The sequence below is a fragment of the Thalassophryne amazonica genome, chromosome 22 (genome assembly GCF_902500255.1).
Source record: "Thalassophryne amazonica chromosome 22, fThaAma1.1, whole genome shotgun sequence".
NCBI lineage: Eukaryota > Metazoa > Chordata > Actinopteri > Batrachoidiformes > Batrachoididae > Thalassophryne > Thalassophryne amazonica.
In genome coordinates, this window is record NC_047124.1 from 27,315,832 (window position 1) to 27,338,994 (window position 23,163).

General features: G+C 43.4%; 1 protein-coding gene and 1 long non-coding RNA gene across 2 annotated transcripts; both read left to right on the forward strand.

The window, feature by feature from the left end:
- The first annotated feature begins 2,937 nt into the window (after positions 1–2,937).
- On the forward strand, positions 2,938–10,535 carry LOC117503905. The gene is made up of 2 exons (XR_004558690.1): positions 2,938–2,968; positions 9,434–10,535. It is a non-coding gene; the product is annotated as an uncharacterized LOC117503905 (long non-coding RNA).
- On the forward strand, positions 7,209–10,535 carry fbxl14b (F-box and leucine-rich repeat protein 14b). Its single transcript, XM_034163190.1, has one exon. The coding sequence runs from the start codon at positions 7,797–7,799 to the stop codon at positions 8,997–8,999; it is 1,203 nt and encodes a 400-aa protein (XP_034019081.1). The 5' UTR covers positions 7,209–7,796; the 3' UTR covers positions 9,000–10,535.
- Positions 10,536–23,163: the final 12,628 nt, after the last annotated feature.

The following is a 23,163-nucleotide window of genomic DNA, read 5'->3' on the forward strand; positions in this document are numbered from 1 at the left end:
TATGGAAAAAAAATATCATTTATCCCCCATATTGATCAACTTTGATATTTATCGTGGTATATAATTTAATAACACTGGCTGTTTGAAGAGTATTCTCATTATGGACTGAAATCTAAATGATTCATGAATTAAACATTTGTCTTTCATTGTATTTTATTTTGGCAAGCACTTAAGGTTAGAAGGTACAACAGAAATAATTGTTGCTGCTGCTGCAGTGCAGATCTTGAGCTTTTATTGTGAAAGGTGTTTCTCCTTGCATCGTGCCTGATGGTGACTACAGTGGTGACCTCTGTTTGTTTGCTCTTCAAGCTACAAGTATGAGTGCAACTGACCCTCAGTTAGATAACTTTTTTGTCAACACTTTCCTCAGCTTTAGAGGATGACACCAAAGTTCATGTTTTCCTTTGTCCCCCTCAATCTCTCTTTTCCCCACCTCCCAGAGCATCCTTCACCATCAATAGTCATGCATGCTGACTTGCAAGCTAAAAACTGCAGATGTTCTCACTTTCATTTATCCTTTGTAAGGGCTTTTAGATTCGTGCTCATCAAGTACAAACTTCCAAAACATCAACGTAAATTATTTTGCGATATATTATCATGATCGTTTTATTGCACAGCCCTACTTTTACTCACTGGATTTTTTTGTTTTTATTTTTAACACCTCTCTGTAAAATCTGTTTGGCTTAATGGTTTGATATTTGGATTGAATAATGCCTCAACTTTTTTTTTTTTGCAGGTTTTTATAGGTTGTGTTTGCACCACACTAAGGGCTATTTACGGACATGTAGATGCATCTACATAATGATGACTGTTTTTGGATTTGGGACATAAATTTTGTTGCTATTAATTGTAAACCCAATCTTTCTCAACTCGAAATGTACCTATTTGTTGCTTTAGGCTTTGGTAGCAACGTAACCTCAGCATTCAGGCCAATAACTCCAAATTTAGATGATTGGAGAAGACAAATTAGACTGAAACTAAAAGGAACTAGAGCGGGAGAGAGACGGAGCTACAGACAGTGCGAGAGAGGTGAAACAGATCCAAAGAAATTAATGTGGACAGAAACAGAAGTATGAAAAGACAGAGTGATGGGAGGTAGAATACGGGCAAAAGAAGGAAGGCTGGAAACCTTAAGAGGCAGGAAAACAGAAGATGAGAGGGAGAAGTGGAAGAGAAGAGATGCTCTCAGATGTGCACAACTGCCTTCTTCAGGTAAAAAAAAAAATTCTGTTTCTTATCTTCAGTCGATCACTGTTGCCTCTCTTCCCCTATCGCAGTTTCCCATCCAACTGTCTATTTTACCTCCCTTCCCATCTCCTTTGCTCTTTCTCAGCCACTCTGCCACACTTGACTGGCTTCAGCAAACGGCTCTCCTGTCTGCAAACAGCTCTGGGAAAGACGCTAGAAATGTGCACGCTACACATGCATCGACCACATGTGCACAGACACACAAACAGCGTGAGCTCTTCCATCCAGGCACTCAAACATACATTTGCACGCATGCACAGGCGCCAACTTTGTGCAATATTTGATAACTGTCATGCTTTGTTCCACATGGTCATATTTCATATGAGTATCGTCAACAAAAATCTGACAAATCGTAAGCGACGTCTCACATTTGAGGCCACCCGAGTCAAAAAATTTTGTTATAAGAGACAAAGACAGGAAGTCTTTGTAAGGATATCAGTTACCTTCGTGTTATATCTGCAACCAGCAACAGGATTTCAAAGAAACAATTAGCAGGTGACCTACAGGGACCAAGAGAGGGTGTGGTGTTTGTGTTCTTCCCTCCCTTCAAGAAGGTTCCTGGTTCAAATCGAGCCATATACATGTACATGCTATAATCTCCATGTACAAGAGCATCTGGGGTAAAACATGTGCCAAATCAACAGGTGGTGACCATGAGTACAAACAGAAGCAGCCAAAAGAATTTCAAACTACAGAAACCAAAAGGCTACAATGTTTCTGTGTAGGCTCTCAGTTGTCCAGGTGGTTTCCATAGTAGAGAAGCTTGAATCTTCGACTGGACTGGGTTGCTTGACGTGAGGACATTTCGCTTCAAGTCACAGAAGCTTCCTCAGCTAAAATTCTTGCTCTGGTAGTCTGACTTCTGTCTTGACTCTTGTAGAGAAGAATAAACCAGAAGCCAACAAAAGCTGGAGTTTTTTTTTTATCCTAACCAGGCCCCACCTACCAAGAGGCTGACTGCTATAGGCTAGTGACTAAACAATAGCTCTAATTAGCACCTATTGTGCTCTAGTTAGCACTCTCCTAATGACAGGACGGAAGCCTCCCCTGATGGTTCCCTTGACGACTCTCTCCTGATGACGTGAATGACTCATTACCATGAACAAAAGACTGCAACTGCTTTGACCTGAGTACCACATTGTAAACAGGGGACAAAGTGTGTCTGAGACCTGCTCTGCGGTTGAGGCTGGGTTTCAACTGTTTTACAAAGAATGCTTCCTTGACACCTCTCTCAAACCATTTCTTCTCTCTGGCTAAGATTTTAACTTCCTTGTCCTCAAACGTGTGGTTAGTGTCTTTCAGGTGGAGATGAACTGCAGACTGAGGTCCACTGGCGACCTCTCTGCGGTGCTGGTATAGCCTCTTGTGTAAAAGTTGCTTCGTCTCACCTATGTAGTGTTCATTACAGTTTTCCTGACATCTGATATGATACACTACATTGCTCTGTTTGTAACTAGGGATCCTGTCCTTAGGGTGAACTAATTTCTGTCTCAAGGTGTTGACTGGTTTAAAGTAAACTGGGATTTTGTGCTGTCTGAAGATCCTCTGTAGTTTTTCCCCTACTCCTGCTAAATAAGGGAGAGACACTCTTCTTCTTGTCTCCATCTCCTGTCTATCTGGTCTCTTTGTTTTCTGGGACTTCTGCACTCCAGGGACCAACGTGGGTACCCACATACTGGGTGGGTTAGGAAGTTAAAATCTTAGCCAGAGAGAAGAAATGGTTTGCGAGAGGTGTCAAGGAAGCATTCTTTGTAAAACAGTTGAAACCCATCCTCAACCGCGGAGCGGGTCTCAGACATGCTTTGTCCCCTGTTTACAATGTGGTACTCAGGTCAAAGCAGTTTCAGTCTTTTGTTCATGGTAATGAGTCATTCACGTCATCAGGAGAGAGTCGTCAAGGGAGCCATCAGGGGAGGCTTCCATCCTGTCATTAGGAGAGTGCTAACTAGAGCACAATAGGTGCTAATTAGAGCTATTGTTTAGTCACTAGCCTATAGCAGTCAGCCTCTCGGTAGGTGGGGCCTGGTTAGGTTAAAAAACTCCAGCTTTTGTTGGCTTCTGGTTTATTCTTCTCTACAAGAGTCAAGACAGAAGTCAGACTACCAGAGCAAGAATTTTAGCTGAGGAAGCTTCTGTGACTTGAAGCGAAACGTCCTCACGTCAAGCAACCCAGTCCAGTCGAAGATTCAAGCTTCTCTACAAAAGGCTACAGTTTAAACATGTGTGAAATGGGATAACAGTGAGGGTGAAGTAACCCATAAATATTTCAATACTGACAACTTTTGTCATTGTGCCTCTATACACCCACCATAGGAGTTGACATCATATATTATTATCACTTTACCGAGGCGTTGCTAGGCCGGTATCATAGATTTATGTCAACACTATCTGGCTATACCCGCCCGCTGTGCATAAACAAATGACGTCATAGCGCGCAGCCCAAGAACTGTCCGCAGAGGAAAACATAAAAAGGCGAGAAGTGTGTGTGTTGGTCCCAATATGGATATTCCGGATGATTTTCTCATGGATAGTATGACAATGAACAGTGCAGCCAAAGCAGCCAGCTTGATGAGGACACACTGCCGAATTCGGAGAGCAGTGCGCGCCAGCCGACACGACAAAAGTTAAAGTGAGCCAACTTGTTATGTACGTGTGACGTGTTGTGTATCTCAGTAAAGTGATAATAATGCAAATAACATGCTGTTGTTGTGCGTCTGAGTCCCTCCGTTCACGGCCAGTCGCCCAAAATGACAGATATTCGCCCTTGTCTAACTCGGGCGAATATCTGTCATTTTGGGTGACTGGCCATGAACGTCGGGCCTCTGAAAATGCATACCGCCCTCCAAACGCATGTTATTGTATTAGTACCATACTATTTGTTTTCTTATTGAGTGATGTAAATGATGCCCATTACCTATTCAGAGATTTAGAAATGTTTATATATTTATTGTCTGACTTATCAAAGATAAGGATAATTTGTAGACTGGCCGTCTTACTTTATTCTACAGTTTTCATGGGCGTAACTGCCTCATGTGTGCCTTTGCCAAGACGACTCCAATGCGCAACAGTTTTGTTTACTTCTGGGTTGGTTGTTGTCATGAACTATCCAGCCTTTGTTTTGTTAACTGGCTTTATTAACATTTACAGACACAGAAGAACTGCAGAATTATGTGCTTAGCACTTAGCCTAGCAGTTTCACCGTTCAGTTTCTTCTTCTACACTTCAGTCAAGCCTTTGTGTGCACACAACTCTGCTCAGCGTAACAGCAATATCCGGTGGCTAATATGAGAACTGTTACAAACACATGATGACAGTCATCGTATGTTGCAACCATGGCCAAAAGTGGAGGAAGCTCTCCTTCTGAAGGAATACGAGTGACGTAGGGCTGCTCTTGAGTGTTCTATCAAGTGTTGGTAAATGATAGCCACCATTTTTTGAGGTAAGACACTGAAGTTTTGTCGACTAAAATAAGATTAGCCAAAAGAGCGATTTTGCAGACATAAACGGATGAACACAAAGTTAAAAGTTGGATCACGGTGTCAAAAGAAATAAAGCCAGAGAGAGGAAGCACAGAGGTGACTGTCCAGGAATCTGTGGTTCAGTTCTAGCTGGTCTGGTGCATTTAATGACTCTGGAACACAGGTGGACAGCAGCCTGACGCATGGTGCACACTGGCTAGACTGTACTGGAGCATCTATTTTTGGATTGCATTTAAAAAATGTGACATCTTGAATGGATGAAGATGGTTGAACGGTTGAAAACCCACACTTTAAAGGGACCAAGTGTGGGAGGCTGTAGGTTTGGACCAAACCCATGCCTTAAACGTGCACAAACGATGCATTATCATGGTGCTACACGTGGCCTGACGGAGCTCATGTGCAGCGACGCGAGCCACTGGAGGCTGGATCAGGCTCAAATGACAGGTCAGTCGTGGCTCACTAGAGGCACATGCGAGGTACAGAGAGGCACCTTAGTAGCGGATACGTGACGGCTTAAAACATGCATCATTCTTCAAATAATTGCTGACACACCCATGCATGACTCATTATTCATGGCTTATTATTCGGTGGGAATGAGGCTTTATACGTGGATCAGTATTCGAATAATCACTGACAAATCCATATGTGGCTCATTATTCATGGCTTTAGTATTTGGTGGGACCAAGGCTTAAGCGATTTGTGCAGCGACTACCATCAAAAAATTAGTCAACTAAGTGAGTTTATTAGATTTAAGATTAGACTGCTTTATGAAACCGGGCCCAGGAGTTGGTCCCTGGGTGCCAGACTGTGGCTGCCCACAGTGGTTGGATTGCATGGAAGTAAATCTGTGCCATCAGAGTTTGAATTTGAATTTTAAGGTTGAATTTTTTAGCATCAAAATCAGAGTTTGAAGTTGAATTTCTAAGGTTGAATTTGTTTAGCATCAAATTATTCAGCCTCAAAAACTTCAACCTAAAAAAATAAAAAAAAATCAACCTAAAAAAAAAATTCAACCTAAAAAATTCAACCTCAAAAAATTAAACCTAAGAGAAATCAACCTAAAAAAAAAATTAAACCTAAAAAAAATTTCAAGAAAAGCAGGGAGAAGCAATCGATCCCTGTCTCAATCATCCAACATCACAGACTTACTTCCATAGATAAACGTTGGATGATTGAGACAGGGACCAATTGCTTCTCCCTGCCTTTCTATTTTTTGAGGTTGAATTTTTTGAGGCTGAATATTTTGATGCTAAACAAATTCAACCTTCGAAATTCTACAATGCCAATAAAGGCTCTATTCCATTCTATTCTATTGTAATATTCAATGGGTGCAACAAAACTGAACAAAAGTCAACTAAAACTGGCCAACTGGCTAACTTTCACCATAGCATTCGTGTTTTATATTTTAATAACTTCTTATCAGGGGTTATTTTTAATTTTCATGCTGTTTTTCACAATATGGTATCAACAACTCTTTCATTCTGAAATTCAAATTAATTGCAAGGTCTTACTTGAGGTGTCCAGGGGGCATCTTTTCCGGATGCCCCCTGGACGCCTCGCTGGAGAGGTGTTCCGGGCACGTCCCATGAGGAGGAGGCCCCGGGGAAGACCCAGGACATGCTGGAGGGACTACGTCTCTCAGCTGGCTTGGGAACGCCTTGGAGTTCCCCCGGAGGAGCTGGGGGAGGTGTGTGTGGATCGGGAGGTCTGGGCGGCTTTGCTTGAGCTGCTGCCCCTGCGACCCGACTCCGGATAAAGCGGTAAAAAAATGGATGGATGGTCTTACTTGATGGAAATTGTTATAAAACATGTACAAACATTACAAAGTTCAGACAAATTGTAACTTATTTGCCTATTTGGCAGTAAACTTGGTGATAAAGATGAAAAGAGAGACTTTTTTCACATGACAAATAAAAGACACTGTATTCTGTTTGCGGGTCGTTTGGGAAACGCTCTACTTGCATTTCCACAACCACAACAAAATCACAGGAACAAATAACTAAATGTTCGTGCCAAGTAAGCAGAATGAAAGGGGCTTCTCTGGTTGGCTTTTCTGTGTTTTCTGTGTGGTCCGCTCAAAGGGTTAAAGCCCAAAGTGAACTGAATTGTAAGAAGTTGGTTTCCAAGGGAAACTGTTCGTACCGTTCCAGCTGAGGCGGGTCATACCAACTGCCTGACACGGAGGGGCGAGGGGAGACTCCATTACATTTCACATAAACTCTGCACCACACCGCTTAGAAGATATTCATCTACGACTTTAACTGTGTTAGCAAGCCAGTACACAATGGTCACCAACATGACTTTTTTTTAAATCTCGGCTTTGACGCTTTGGAATAAACAGAGTTTAACTCCAACCCCCCTCCGGTGCAGACAGAGTGCTGCGGTCCCTGCCAAGTCGGTTTGAAAAGAGCAGACAAAGGCTTTGAGCCCAGGACGTCGCTCTCTCTCTCTCTCTCTCTCTCTCTCTCTCTGCTTACAAAACCAAGCCAGCTCGAGCTTTCCTGCTTTTCTGTCATGGAAATGTTTCCTAATAGGCGGCATTAAGTGTGTTGGTTTTATTCGACTTTCTTATTCTGAAATGTACGACCGTCTGGATCCCCGCTCGGCCGAGAGAGGACGGCCTTTTGTAGCCAGAATACAAGGAAGCGTCGTCTGAGAGAGAGAGAGGGGGGAAGCCTTGACGCTTTTTCCTCCTCCTCCTCCTCCTTCCTTTCGCCCCCTCTCCTCCTCTTTTTGGCGGAGAGAGAGAGGGAGAGAGGGGCTGAGAGACAGGAATAAACGCCTTTTTTAAGGGTTGTTTTTCCTTTTTCTTTTCTTTTTTTAATATTCCGATTTGAATCCTACTGCGCCACCAGACCGGATCACGTGGGAGTGAAGAGAGTTGGATCGATTTTGCACAGTTCACTATGAGAGAAAGAGAAACTCCTCTATTTCTTTTTTTCACTTTTGTGGATGACTGTTGATACTTTTGTGTATTTTTAACAGAAGAAGGGGGGTTCTTTGAGTGGCTTTTTTCTGCCTTGGGGGGTGCGGAGTATTGATTCTTATATGCCTGGGTGTTGAAAAACAATGGAGACGCACATTTCGTGCCTCTTCCCGGAAATTTTGGCGATGATTTTCAGCTATCTGGACGTGCGGGACAAAGGCAGGGTAGCCCAAGTGTGCATTGCTTGGAGGGATGCATCCTACCACAAGTCAGTCTGGAGGGGGGTTGAAGCCAAGCTGCACCTCCGCCGGGCAAATCCCTCCCTGTTCCCCAGCCTCCAGGCCAGGGGCATCCGAAGGGTCCAGATCCTGTCCCTGCGCCGTAGTCTGAGCTATGTGATCCAGGGGATGCCGAACATAGAGTCCCTCAATCTGTCCGGCTGCTACAACCTCACCGATAACGGACTGGGCCACGCTTTTGTGCAGGAGATCCCATCGCTTAGGGTTCTGAACCTGAGTCTCTGCAAACAGATTACAGATTCCAGTCTTGGGAGGATAGCTCAGTACCTGAAGAATCTGGAGGTGCTGGAGCTTGGAGGCTGCAGCAACATCACCAACACAGGGCTTCTGTTGATAGCCTGGGGGCTCCACAGGCTGAAAAGCCTCAATCTGAGGTCCTGCAGGCATGTCTCAGATGTGGGGATCGGACACTTGGCGGGTATGACCCGGAGCGCGGCGGAGGGCTGCTTGAACCTGGAGTACCTGACCCTCCAGGACTGTCAGAAACTGACGGACTTGTCACTCAAACACATTTCCAAGGGGTTGACGAAGCTCCGGGTGCTGAACCTGAGCTTCTGCGGGGGGATCTCAGACGTAGGGATGATCCACCTGTCCCACATGGCCTCACTGTGGAGCCTCAACCTGCGTTCCTGTGACAACATCAGTGACACTGGGACCATGCATCTCGCCATGGGCACCCTACGGCTCTCTGGACTCGACGTGTCCTTCTGTGACAAGATAGGGGACCAAACCCTGGCTTACATCGCCCAGGGGCTGTACCAACTCAAATCCCTATCCCTGTGCTCGTGTCACATCTCGGATGATGGGATCAACCGGATGGTGAGGCAGATGCACGAGCTGAGGACTCTGAACATTGGACAGTGTGTGCGCATCACGGACAAAGGACTGGAGCTCATTGCCGACCACCTGACTCAGCTGGCGGGCATCGACCTGTATGGATGTACCAAGATCACCAAGAGGGGACTGGAGAGAATCACACAGCTCCCCTGCCTTAAAGTGTTGAATCTGGGACTCTGGCAGATGACAGAGAGTGAGAAAGTGAGGTGATTGAAAATGTGTGTTTTATTTTTAAAAAAATACAGACACGAGGAGGAAGGATGGGTTGGTGGGGAAATTTCTCTTATTATTTAGGTGTGCTTCTCCTGTGTGACTGTAATTTTACATTGTTTTCATTCTTTCTTTTTGGCTTTGCAGGATTTTAAAGTAGTCTTTGATTTATTGTTCCACCTGGTAGGAAGCAATTCAAACTTGTGTTGTGAGCTGAAGAACATCCCTGGTCACACTTGTTTTGATCTCACATTGAGTCAGGTGTTGAAAAGGGGGGGAAAAAAAGATGCAAATCAGCAAGTTGCAAACAGATTAACTGACATTTTGTTGTGGAAAATTCAATCCGACACCGCCGGCAGATCCCCCTCACCTCCCATTCCCTTTCATTTTTAACAAAAAGTGAGTTTTTAATTATTTTCAAACTTGAGTGTGAGACTAAATGTTTGTCTGAATTTGAGACATTTATGACTCTTGCTTCAGCCATCACGCCTAAAATATTTGGCTACCTCGTACGTGGTTGTTTTCAAAGGGTGTATACTGTTAAGAAGATGCCAGAATGAGAGTCTGGGAGGAAAAAAATGTGCCTAAAAGAGACTGTGTCTGCCCCCCGCTCCCATCCAAATCCAGAGGTGCAGAAAGGAGACCAGCGCACAATCGTAACTACCTTTTTGTTAATTTACCCTCAGATGTGGCAACAAATTTGACAGAGAGAGGAAGAAGGAGAAGGACAAGAAAATTGCTGTTAAATCCGTTTCCTGCGAAGAACGGCATTTGATGCAGAAACACACAAAAACATCTTTTTGTTTGTTTTTAATTTTTACATTTAAAGCTCGACTGCTTTGCTATGAAATTCTGTGCATAAGCTTCTAGAAGCACTAATGCTGATCCTGTAATAATTGGCTGCTGCACAGACACGAGGACGTCACAGAGAGATAAAATCAGAATGTGTCCTTAATATTATGGACTGTTTTCTGTGGGGGGTGGGGGTGCTGTTGGGAAATAAATGTCAGTGAATGTTGTTCGTACTTCAAATTGAAGTGATTTCTACAATATTGACTACGTTTTATTAACTGAACCAATCAGGGTTTGTTTCAAGATTTTTATTTTTTCCTCCCCCACATTAAAAGCCAAGATGGGTCACATACATATTCATGTTGTCATCGGTGAGAGGATGAACTGATGGCTTCTTCCTCCTCTTTTCTCTCTCTGGATAAAAATCCATTTTCAGACAAGCTTAGAATAAGAGAGCAATTGATTATTTTTTTTCTTTTCTCTGTGTCTCATTACAGAATTCATCTCTCTCTCTTCCACATGTGCACACACATGCACACGCCTGCGTTTTAATGTAATGCAATGACCTGCTAGATAAATTAACACGGATGTGCGTCCTGCTGAAAAAGCTGTGTGTTTGAAAATAAAAAAAGATGTACTGTATATTATGTGTTTGTAAAACAGAAAAAAAAAATGCAGAATCCCAAAATTAAATTGTTTTATATTCTTACAGGTTAAAACAATTAAAGATATTTATATAATGAAGAAAAGCAGCTGTGTGGATTAATTTTGTGTAGGTGTCCTGCCGGGATTTTCTCTGTATTTAAGCTCATGTGATGGAACCGATGTCAAAACGTGGCCGTTATTAGTCGCCCACTTCTTGCTGAGCATTGTCTCTGATGGTCTGGATTCACAAAAATTGTGTTGTTCTATTATTTATGAGCAGATTCAAAATGGATGCTTGCCGTCTTGATTTGGCTTTGCCGTCTGTGTAATTAATTATCGCTGAGGCATTTATTGTAGGAAGCAATTCTTTTTTAACCATATTTTTATACTTGTTTGCAACAAAAAGGTGTTGAACTGATCACAGAGGGCTGGTTCACATTTTGTGTCAAAGGCTCACATGGAAGCTTTGACACTTTAGCTTTATTTACATTGGACTAGTTGGTTTGAGCAGACATCCCTGTTTCTGCTTTCAACAAACCATGCACAAACACACACACACACAAAGCCGGACTGGTCAGAAGCCGTTAGCTTCGTTGACATGGAATCCTAATAGTCCTCAACAGTTGGAACAGAAAAGCTGAATGTGATCAGAACTTCAGTCAGAACTAGAGATCTGTGAGAGCTACCAAACTGGTTGCTTGCATGTATTATACACCAACTGGTGACTTTATTAGGTACACCTTGCTATTACCGGGTTGGAGCCCCTGTTGCTTTCTGAACTGCCTTAATTCTTCGTGGCATAGATTCAACAAGGTGTTCGAAACATTTCTTAGAGATGTTGGTCCATAGTGACGTGATGGAATCACACAGCCGCCCATTAAACCAGTCTGCCCATTCTCCTCTGACATAAAAAAGGCATTTTTGTCCACATGGCTGGCGCTCACTGGATGTCTTCTCTTTTTTGGACCATTCTCTGTAAACCCTAGAGATGGTTGTGTGTGAAAATCCCAGCAGTTTCTGAAATACTCAGACCAGCCTATCTGGTACCAACAACCATGTCACATTAAAAGTCACTTAAATCCCCTTTCTTCCCCATTCCGATGCTCTGTCTGAACTTCAGCAAGTCGTCTTCACCACATCTAGATGCCTTAATGCTTTGAGTTGCTGCCATGTGATCGGCTGATTGGCTATTTGTCTTAACTAGCAATTGAACAGATGACAGATGTACCTAATAAAGCGGCCGTGAATGTATATCGATGGTGGTAAATAATTTATGAATAAATACCTGAATTAACAAATAGGTCGTCATAACCCCCCCTGCAACAAAGGTTCAGTCATCTCGCCCACTGTACGCAGTGTCGGCATATACAGTGGGTAGCTCAGTGGGATAAAGTGTTGGGCCATAGATATGTAGAGCTGGGTTCAAGACCAGGTCATGCCACCCACATGTGTCCTTGGAATAGACACTTCTGCATTCTGTCAGCCCACCAAGCTGTAAATGGGTACGGGCTATGCTTTGGGAAGTAATCTGCATCAGACTGGTGGAATCCAAGGATAAGGTCCGGCAACAAGTAACTCAAGGTTTATTAGTGGTGCAGATATGAGCAAAAATATCACTACAATTGTATGAAAAGCACATTGTTTGATATAATAATTTAAAAAAGATATTTTTTTTAATCAATGTAATTCTGGTTGGAATAGACGTCACATCAATACAGGCACAAATGAGGTGGTGTTTTCTATCTATCCATATATGAAATTAAAATCATTTCACACATCGTATCTGTCCTGCTATATTACGTCTTTAAGGAAGATGTCAGACCAGAATTGTTTTCCTTCATTTTGTTTTCATATTCATATGGTGCACTACCATTTCTGTGATGTTCCACTGAGATCTACCAAGTGAGTTACAAGACTCGTGGACAGACAGACTGAGTGATTCCTACATATCTTCCAAACATTGGTTTGCACGGGTGTAATGAAAGGGGCAGCACAGTCCTTGAATAATCCACTAGCTTGGAAAAAAAATTCTTAGCCATGTAAACAATTAATCATGGATTTTCTACTGTAAGCCTAACTTTCTGTGGACGCTCATAAACTGCGTAGTAACGCAAGATTGGCGGTGCACAAACACTTCTGGCACCTCATAAGGAGAACGAGGGGAAAGCCTATGGTATTGCAGGAGATTTTCACACAATTAAAAAACTGCTTTGATGACCCAGGAGTTGTTTCGTGATCTAGGAGAACCACCAAGCCAGCTGCTGGTTCTCTTCCAGATGTGAGCATCACTGCAGTTTCAGCAGTGAAAAAAGCAACTATGATCAGGATGATTACGAATCACTCACGCACTGAATTAAACTACAGGGTTCAAACAGATGTTATATGTAAATGAGCATATATGATCAGTTTATTAAGGTGGATTCACAGATTCTGATTCCTGTAAACGTAGCCATCTTTAGAAGTTAGGAAGGCAGGTTTTAGTGAGAGATTTTTTTTTTTCTCCCCCTGACTTTTTTCCTTTCTCCTCCTCTTGCTCAGTCACGCATACCAGATCCTAGTCCAGGGAGGAGCACCCCCTCTTTTTCCTCTCTCTCCCTTTCCTCACTCGGCCCCCACCACACACACACACACACACACACACACACTTCTTTTTAGCATTCCACACCATCATTCAGCTCATTTAGGCATTCTCTCCCTCCTGACTCGCTGTCCGTGGGGATTTGGGGATAAAGGCCAGCAGAGGGATTGTTGACCACAGGGACAGACACGAGAGACACATAAAGCAGTGTTTGCTGTTTCTTAAGTTTGCTTTAGTTGGCCTTTGGTCTTGTGCAATAACACTGCAATGAGTCCACACAAAGATGCTCCAGATTCCTCTGACAGTTTGTGCTGCTTTAACAAACCTCTAAAAAAATAAAAAAATAAAATGCCTCAGAGGGATTTGCTGCTAGACACACAATACCAGCAAAAAGGTGTGAAACTGCAATAAATGAGGGGTTGTAAGTCTGAGAAATGAAAGCTGGGAGGTGCACGACGTTGGTTTTTATTATGTGACATTTAGCCGTGTTGAACTTTCCATGCAGGAGTCTTATCACGTGTGTCTGCAGGGAGATCTGCAGGCTGAAATGTAGCCTGACACAGATACAATCAGCTGCATTCAAATGATAATGTGATACTATATTAATTCCCATCGGGAAAATCTCTTTTTGTCTGCTAACCCTCCACAGCGAGGGCAGGGGTCGAGCTACACAACCCCACTGCTGGAGCTACTGCGAAGGTTTGTTCAAGGGCACATCAGCATGAGAATTTTCTTTTTTTTTTTCTGACAGTATCTTGCAAGCATGGTGTGAAATGATTCCATTTCCTGTCTACGTTACACAAGCTGAAAGACAGTTATTTCACTTTAACTCTTTACATTCTCTTTTGTTTGTCGCTTCACAATTTTGTTGACCTGTTACTGAAGTGTAGAGATGGTCAAACCAGACATTTCTTTTCATTTTCAGAAAAAATTTTAAGTACATCAAATTGAAAATGTGGTCACCAAGAAAATTAACAACCTCACATCTACTCTGTGACCTGAGACCTGAAGATGAATCCTGGGTAGATTTTGTTGTTTTTGACAGTGACTGGAGTAACAGTTCAGTGTCTGACAATGGCTACAGCAAAACACTCCGTCTGCATGTAGTTGCAGGCAAACGGCAATCTCAATAAATTAGAATATTGTTGAAAAGTTAAGTTACTGTAGCTCAGTAATTCAATTCCATAAGTGTAACTTAGTGCATGAACTAAATACATACTCCTGACATTCGGTCACATCTAACTTAGCTTATAAAAAGTCACTTCTAACAGGACTTTGACCTTTTTTTTTTCAAGGTAAAAATTTGTGGACTTGGAAACTAGTGTTGGCGGAGGTTTGTCTTCTAGCAGCGTAGTGCACTAGTTTCTTTTAATTATGATGATTATGGCTTACAGCTAATGAAAACCCAAAATTCAGTGTCTTAGAAAATTAGAATATTACATAAGACCAATTTAAATTTTTTTTTTTTTTTTTTTTTTTTTAAACAGAAATGTTGGCTGACTGAAAAATATGTCCACTGTACAGTATATGAACTCGATACTTGGTCAGGGCTCCCAGCTAAGGTGATTCAAGAAATTGGAGGAGCTCCACAAGCAGTGGACCGAGGCTGAAGGGAGTGCATCACAAGTCACCACACAAAGATGTGTACAAGAAATAGGCTATAGGTGTTATATTCTTTGTGTCAAGTCACTCCTGAACCAAAGACATCTTCAGTAGTGTCTTACCTGGGCTAAGGAGAAAAAGGACTGGACTGTTGCTCAGTGATCCAACATTCTTTTTTTTGGATAAAAGTAAATTTTGCATTTCATTTGGAAATCAAGGTGCCAGAGTCTGGAGGAGGAGGGGAGAGGCACAGAATCCAAGTTGCTTGAGGTCCAGTGTGAACTTTCCACAGTCAGTAATGATTTGGGGAGCCATGCCATCTGCTGGTGTTGGTCCACTGTGTTTTATCAAGTCCAAAGTCAGTGCAGCGATCTCCCAGAAATTTTTTTAGAGCATTTCATGCTTCCCTCTGCTGACAATCTTTATGGAGGTGCTGATTTCATTTTCCAGCAGGACTTGGCACCTGCCCACAGTGCCAAAAGTACAAATACCTGGTTTAACGGCCATGGTATTGTGTGCTTGACTGGTCAGCAAACTTGCCTTACCTAAATCCAAATTGGTATCTATGTGGTATCGTCAAGAGGAAGGTGAGCAACGCCAGATCCAACAATACAGATGAGCTGAACGCTGCTATCACAGAGGCTTCGATAACACCTCAGCAGTGCCACAGGATGATCGCCTCAATGCCACGCCGGATTGATGCAGTAATTCATGCAAAAGGAGCCCCAACCAGCACTGAGTGCATCTACAGTGCATCCAGAAAGTATTCACAGCGCTGCCCTTTTTCCGCATTTTGTTAGGGTAGTCTTATTACAAACTGAAGTAAATTCATGTTTTCCCTCAAAATTCTACTCACAACACCCCATAATGACAACATGAAAATGTTTTTATGAGATTTTCGCACATTTATTAAAAATAAAAAACTAAGAAATCACATGTACATAAGTATTCATGGCCTTTGCCATGAAGCTCAAAATTGAGCTCAGGTGCATCCTGTTTCCACTGATCATCCTTGAGATGTTTCGACAGCTTAAATGGAGTCCACCTGAGGTAAATTCAGTTGACTGGACGTGATTTGGAAAGGCACACACCTGTCTACATATAAGGTCCCACACAGTTGACAGTGCATGTCAGAGCACAAACCAAGCATGAAGTCAAAGGAATTGTCTGTAGACCTCAGACAGGATTTTCTCGAGGCACAAATCTGGGGAAGAGTACAGGAACATTTATGCTGCTTTGAAGGTCCCAATGAGTACAGTGGCCTCCATCATCCATAAAGAAGTTTGAAGATCCACCAGGACTCTTCCTAGAGCTGGCCACCTGTCTAAATTGAGTGATCGCAGGAGAAGGGTCTTAGTCAGGGAGGTGACCAAGAACCCAATGGTCACTCTGTCAGAGTTCCAGCATTCCTCTGTGGAGAGAGGAGAACCTTCCAGAAGGACAACCATCTCTGTAGCAATCCACCAATCAGGCCTGTATGGTAGAGTGGCCAGACAAAAGTCACTCCTTAGTAAAAAGCACATGGCAGCCCACCTGGAGTTTACCAAAAGGCACCTGAAGGACTCTCAGACCATGAGGAACAAAATTCTCTGGTGAAAAACTGTGAATGTCCTTGAGTGGCCCAGCGAGAGCCCAGATCTGAATCCGATTCAACATCTCTGGAGAGATCTGAAAATGGCTGTGCACCAACGCTCCCCATCCAACCTGATGGAGCTTGAGAGGTAATGCAAAGAGGAATGGGCAAAACTGCCCAAAGATAGGTGCACCAAGCTTGTAGCATCATATTCACGAAGACTTGAGGCTGTAATTGCTGCCAAAGGATCATCAACAAAGTTTTTTAATTTTTTTTTTTTTTTTTACGTTTTTTAATAAATATACAAACATTATAAAAATTTTGTTCATGTTGTCATTATGGTGTGTTGTGAGTAGAACTTTGCCAGAGCAAATGAATGAATTCCATTTTGGAATAAGGTGGTAAAATAACAAAATGTGGAAAAATTGAAGCATTCTGAATACTTTCTGTAGTTTTCAGTAGGCCAACATTTCTGCATTAAAAATATATATTTTTTACTATTTCTTTTTTATATATAAGTTTAATGTAATATTCTAATTTTCTGAGATATTGAATTTTGGGTTTTCATTAGCTGTAAGCCATAATGATCAAAAATAAAAGAAATAAATGCTTGAAATATATCACTCTCTGTGTAATGAATCTATATATGCATTTCACTTTTTGAATTACTGAAATAAACTCATACTTACCTTCAACCACTTCCTCCAATTAAGAGTCACAGGGGGCTGGAGCCTATCCCAGCAGTCACAGGGTGTGAGGCAGTGTTTAGCCTGGACAGGACAGCAGTCTTTCACAGGGAAACAGACAAACACATTCACACCATCATGCACACCTATGGACAATTTAAAGTTTCCAATCCACCTAACTTTAAACATTTAGTAGTACTATGAAAAATGTCTTCAAAAGTGGACCTTTAATCAAAGGGTGTTGTGGAGGGCACCATCCCCCCCACAACACCCGCTTTCCGTCTGGATGCACCCCTGGTTTGCAATCTGAGCAGGAACAATCAAAAATTTGTGTATTTATGTGGAAAATGTGACCTGATTGAGAGGTAAAAAGGTTTAATGAGTGCATGTTATGTCATGCCATCCTCAGACAGAGATTTTTGGCATATTTTGGGGGGAAAAGTGTTAGTGTTTGTTATTACGTTGTTATTCGTATGTATCGTGGGTCTGCAGCTGTGTTTTGAGTTTAACCACAGAAAAGACACTCACAGAGACACTCAGAGCAGACCATCAAAGAAAAGAAAAGTTTAAAAATATGTTTGTGAAACTCATAGACCGTATAATGGATGGAGCCTACATGACGTCAGCCATTGGTTTTCTATTGAGACCCGGAAGAGTCAAAATGAAGCCAGTGTCTGGGCTAAGTTATGTACGGTGCCATGTTCACAGCAGCTAAATTACATACTCATTAATACATAAAGGGGCAGAGTGTGCATCGCTCTACGAGTGTCGAAAGACACCTGAACATGCCCCTCTCTGAAGTTTGAAGCACCTAACCTGGGTTCTGGTGTTTAATAAATCATATTTTTTGGGGACTGCACGGTGGTTCACCTAATGGATTACTTTGTTGTGAACATTAAGCGATGAGCCGCTTATTTTCTCAATAATTATGCATTAAGTGGATCTAAGGCAGAGGTATCAAACCGGTTCCAGAAAGGGCTGAGAGGGTGCAGATTTTCTATGCTAGCACCCACTCCAGCAGGTGATTTCACTGATTAACATCACTTTGAGCAGGTGAAATCAGTTAATTAGTGAAATCATCAGCTGGAGTGGGTATTTGCACAGAAAGCCTGCACCCTCTCGGCCCTTTCTGGAACCGGTTTGAGACCTCTGATCTAAGGGGTGAAGCTATCGACAGCTGCTAAAAGTGCTAACATTGTTAGCATACAACATTAATCCGAGGAGTTTCACTCAGTGTGTCTACTGAAACAAAGACGTCTGACCCGTTAGGATGCTTCACCGCACAACAAGCCAGCTTATAGCAGGTGTCTGCCGTAAAATACTCCAAACAAGCAGACACAGCCTCCCGGACCAGCCGCATCAAGCGTATTCCAAATTAAAGATGAGACACAGAGACGCTCCACTCACCAGCTGTCACTCAAAGCAACCACACCCCCAATTATACAGAAATTCATGGCTTAAAACATATTACTCAAAGATGTTAGAAAAAAAACCTCACCCCCTGCACAAACTGCTGAAAGAGACCAAAACAGTTTTTTATACCAGGCTGTAAACATGTTTGCTTCTGCTCTAAAGTTGAACATTTTAACATGGAGTCCTATGGGAAAGCGCTCTGTTTTGAAGCCAGCTTCAAGCGGCCAGTCAAGGTGCTACACATCCGCGTCGACCTCATTTATCGCGGGCTCAGGTTGCCCCTTGGTAAAACTCTGTTCGCTGTGTCCGTTTTCACCATGCTGTGAGACACTCAAACACACCGCCACCGTCTCCCCTCCGCCGATTGCAAACAGGACACAGAGGAACAAACATGGACTCGTTGCTAGGAGGAAAAACAACAAAACAAAAACAGACATTCTAAAAATTGATTTTTGAACGTTATGAATGTGGTAAATTTTATATCTTGCATCCAATATCAGGAGAGCGTCAGCGCGAAACCTGGCTTTTGGAAGCCCAACTGATAGAAATCCATCATAGCGACATATAACTTTAATCCCTGGAACTAGCAAAGGAAAAGAAGATCCATAATCCATATTCAAAACCAGATTTTTATGGATTTGTCTTCTTTATTAGACTGACCCTAACACCAAGTTCTGTGAAGATCAGATGGTAACGTATAGGGTGTGTACAACAAAAATGTAGACGACTGGGTGGATGAGTTAGTCCATCCCAGCAAGCTTGTGTTGGCAATAATGCCAGTCAAGGTCAGGTCTGCTGGTCCTGCATGTCCCTGCTTACACTACACTATGGAACAATCATGCATCCTGGATGGCAGCCAACCAGGTGGACAACTGGTCCATCCTCACCTCTCCAAAGCAGCCATCTATCTGCCACAGCCAGGTGACACGTAGGCGTGTCCCTGGTCTTCTGCAGCTGGAGGTGAATCAGTGCAAGACATCAAGTCTCTGCTTCAGACCAGTCATAAGTACACAACTGAGGCATGTGATATGTACAAGCATGCATGTGCACATGCACACACACACACACACACACAGTGGTTGTCCAATCTGAAATGTTTTCTCGATACGAAGCTACCGGTAAACCAAATGCCCGAGGAAGAGGATGAAACCTCCTGCTGTGCTCCACCGACTGTGTCGAGGAACTGAGTGAGCAAGGCAGTAATGCTGCAGACATTGGGTTTCAAACCACTGCAGTAGGCAGACGTGGAAAATAAACATGTGCACTCACTGAACTGTGAGCCAGCAGGGATCAAAGCGTGCACCAAATGGTTTTATGTTCAGAATTCACCTGTGAATCTCTCCCCCAGACTCTGCGTGAGTGACAGATTTAAACGAGCTAATTCAAAAGCTTTCTGGTGCCTAAATTAGAAAAAGACCCACACGTCTGCCTCACATAGGTCGCTGACAAAATCTTTTTGTGCTCTAAATGCTGCGTTTGTGTTTGAACTTTGTGTGAGTTTGTGTCAGGCCGGTAAGTTGTAAAAGTTGAACTGCGGCTCGTCACGTCGGTAAGCTGTGCTCTAAACCACATTTCCTGTCAGGGAGAGTAACAGCCGTGTGTTTTACTGCTATCATTAAAGGAATAGTTCACCATTAAAAGGGGAACTGGGGCTCATAGGGGTATTAGCAGGACTGTGTTACTGCTCCTCCCCTCCTCTGTCTGTCTCCTCGCCAGTCTGTAGTCCTGCCCAGTTTTAGGTCTCTCTTGGATTGTTGTGTGGACGTTCCTCAAAAACGAGTGAACCATTCGTTAAGAATTTTGGTGACAATATGGTTCAGAATACTGTGAATGGGTTAGAAAATTTTACAACCAAGAAATGTTTCTATCCTCGCACGGCTCACTACACCAGGAGCCCCACCCACCCCAAGTAGATTTACATAGTCTTCTTAATTTTGGAGTCAAACTATTTCCAACATACAAAACTATATTCCTTTTGCACTGTGATTTCTCCTATTCATTTTTTTTTTTGTCTCTACAATGCAACAGTTCTGGAGCGATGCCTTTGAAATATAAGGAAAAGGTTAAAGGTCAAAATAGACTTTTGTGGTCAGTTTCAGATAAACAAAACACATACAATTAGAGGAAATAGAAACTTGGTATCTCTGAGTACTTTGAGACCAGAATCTGCTTTAGTAGTTACTAAGATCTGACAAGTGGGTGTTGTTGGTTTTGACTGTTACCATGGAAATGCTTCAATTTCTTGCAGTGCTTACTTCGTGCATGTTTCTCCTCATCTTTGGAGTAATCGTTCAGTTTGCTGGGTCAGTTAAATGCTTGGGTCATTGTAGTCTGACAGGTATGCAGGTTGTGCAATATTTCTTTGACATTGTGAGGTAGAGATTTGTCAGCTGTCTTGTACTTCTTCCAAACAGCCTGTTTGGATTGTGGTAAAGAACACAAAACCCTCGCTTGGAGATTTGGACCGGTCAATAAAATTGTCAACTATGCAACTCTCCTCAAACTGAACTTTTAACAATTTCTCCAAGGAGGTTAGATTTTAATGTGATAGCAGGCATGTGTTGTTATTTCAATTTCAATTCAATCCAATTTATTTCATTTATATAGCGCCAAATCACAACAAAGCTGACTGAAGGCGCTTCACACAAGGTCTAACTTTACCAACGCCTAGAGCGTTCTGCACTTTGGACAGAGAGAAAAAAAATATTTGGTTTGTCTGGGGAATAGCTGGACAATATTATCCTATCCATAAGAACAGGCTGTTTGGTTCAAGTCCTGGTTACAATGGTTGAAACAGACTGGATATATTGTATAATGGACACATCCTCCATAATGTCAGTCATAGGGTTTGGAAGAGCTGGTTTGAAGCTCAAATGGGTTGGTTTAGGATGTCACCATCTTGGCCACGCTGGACTCCGCCTAACTATCTGCCAACACATAAATGGTCAAAGGGATCGAGCATAGACAAGACTAGCATGACCTGGGCAGGATGAATGAAACCCAAACACACCCACCTATCTCAAAGTTACCGAGCTAGTTGAGGCTAACAAACTAGGTAACTTAGGTTTGGGGGATTTTTTTTAACCCTTTAAGCCCGATCCACCCACTTAAAAGGCTACGGGTTTAAAGGGTTATCGTATATTTTTGTAGACTGGGCAGCTGCTCTAAAAACGTTTGGCCTTGGTGCAGGTGTTCAAAATTATGACTGCCATATAGCCTCAGTAACAGTGGTGCTATCAGTGTATTGGTGCCTCACAAACAATACATACTAATTAGTGCTAATGGTGCTAATATACAAATTCATTCACTCTCACTCACTCATCTTCAACCGCTTTTTTGGGTCCAGGTCGTGGGGGCAACAGCTCCAGCAGGGGACCCCAGACTTCCCTTTCCCGTGCCACACTGACCACCTCTGACTGGGGGATCCCGAGGCGTTCCCAGGCTAGTGTGGAGATATAATCTCTCCACCTAGTCCTGGGTCTTCCCCGGGGTCTCCTCCCAGATGGACGTGCCTGGAACACCTCCCTAGGGATGCGGCCAGGAGGCTTCCTTACCAGATGCCCGAACCACCTCAGCTGGCTCCTTTCAACGTGAAGGAGCAGCAACTGTACTCCGAGCTCCACACAGATGACCGAACTTCTCACTATGTCTCTAAGGGAGACACCAGCCACCCTCCTGAGGAAGTCCATTTCGGCTACTTGTACCCGCGATCTAGTTCTTTCGGTCATGACCCAACCCTCATGACCATAGTTGAGAGTTGGAACGAACATTGACCAGTAGATCAAGAGCTTCGCCTTTTGGGTCAGCTCCCTTTTCATCACAACAGTATGGCAGAGCGAATGCAATAGTGCCCCTGCTGCGCTGATTCTCCGGCCAATCTCATGCTCCCTTGTCCCCTCACTCGTGAACAAGACCCCCGAGGTACTTGAACTCCTTCACTTGGAGCAAGGCCGTATTCCCTACCCGGAGTAGGCAATCCATCGGTTTCCTGCTGAGAACCATGGCCTCAGATTTAGAGGTGCTGATCCTCATCCTAGCCGCTTCACACTCGGCTGCGAACCAATCCAGTGAGTGCTGGAGGTCACTGGCTGATGAAGCCAACAGGACCACATCATCTGCAAAAAGCAGTGATGAGACCCTGAGCCCACCAAACCGGAAACCCTCCTCCCCCCGACTACGCCTCGATATCCTGCCCATGAATATCACAAACAGGATTGGTGACAAGGCGCAGCTCTGGTGGAGGCCAACCTCCACCGGAAACGAGTCCGACTTACTGCTGAGCACCCGAACACAGCTCCCGCTTTGCAAGTACAGAGATTGGATGACCCTGAGAAGTGACACTACATACTCCCGCAGCACCTCCCACAGTATCTCCAAGGGTACCCGATCATACGCCCTTTCCAAGTCCATAAAACACATGTAGACAGGGTGGGCATACTCCCAGGCACCCTCCAGGATCCTTGTGAGAGTAAAGAGCTGGTCCGTTGTTCCACGACAAGGATGGAACCCGCATTGTTCTTCTTCAATCAGAGGTTCGACTATCGGCCGAACCCTCCTTTCCAGCACCCTGGAGTAGACTTTACTAGGGAGGCTGAGTAGTGTGATGCCCCTGTACTTGGCACACACTCTCTGGTCCCCCTTTGTAAAAATGGGGACCACCACCCCATTTGCCACTCCTTAGGCACTGTCCCAGAACTCACCGCAATGTTGAAGAGATGTCTCATCCAAGACAATCCCTCCACACCCAGAGCCTTCAGCATTTCTGGATGGATCTCATCATCAACCACTCTCCTTGACAGGGGCTGGACCTATACAAATTCAATAATACTAAAATTTCAGTCACTGGAAATACTGGAGCACAGACTTTTTAGATGA

Coding starts and splice junctions, on each gene's coding strand:
- fbxl14b (XM_034163190.1), top strand. CDS start 7,797: ATGGAGACGCACATTTCGTGCCTCTTCCCGGAAATTTTGGCGATGATT.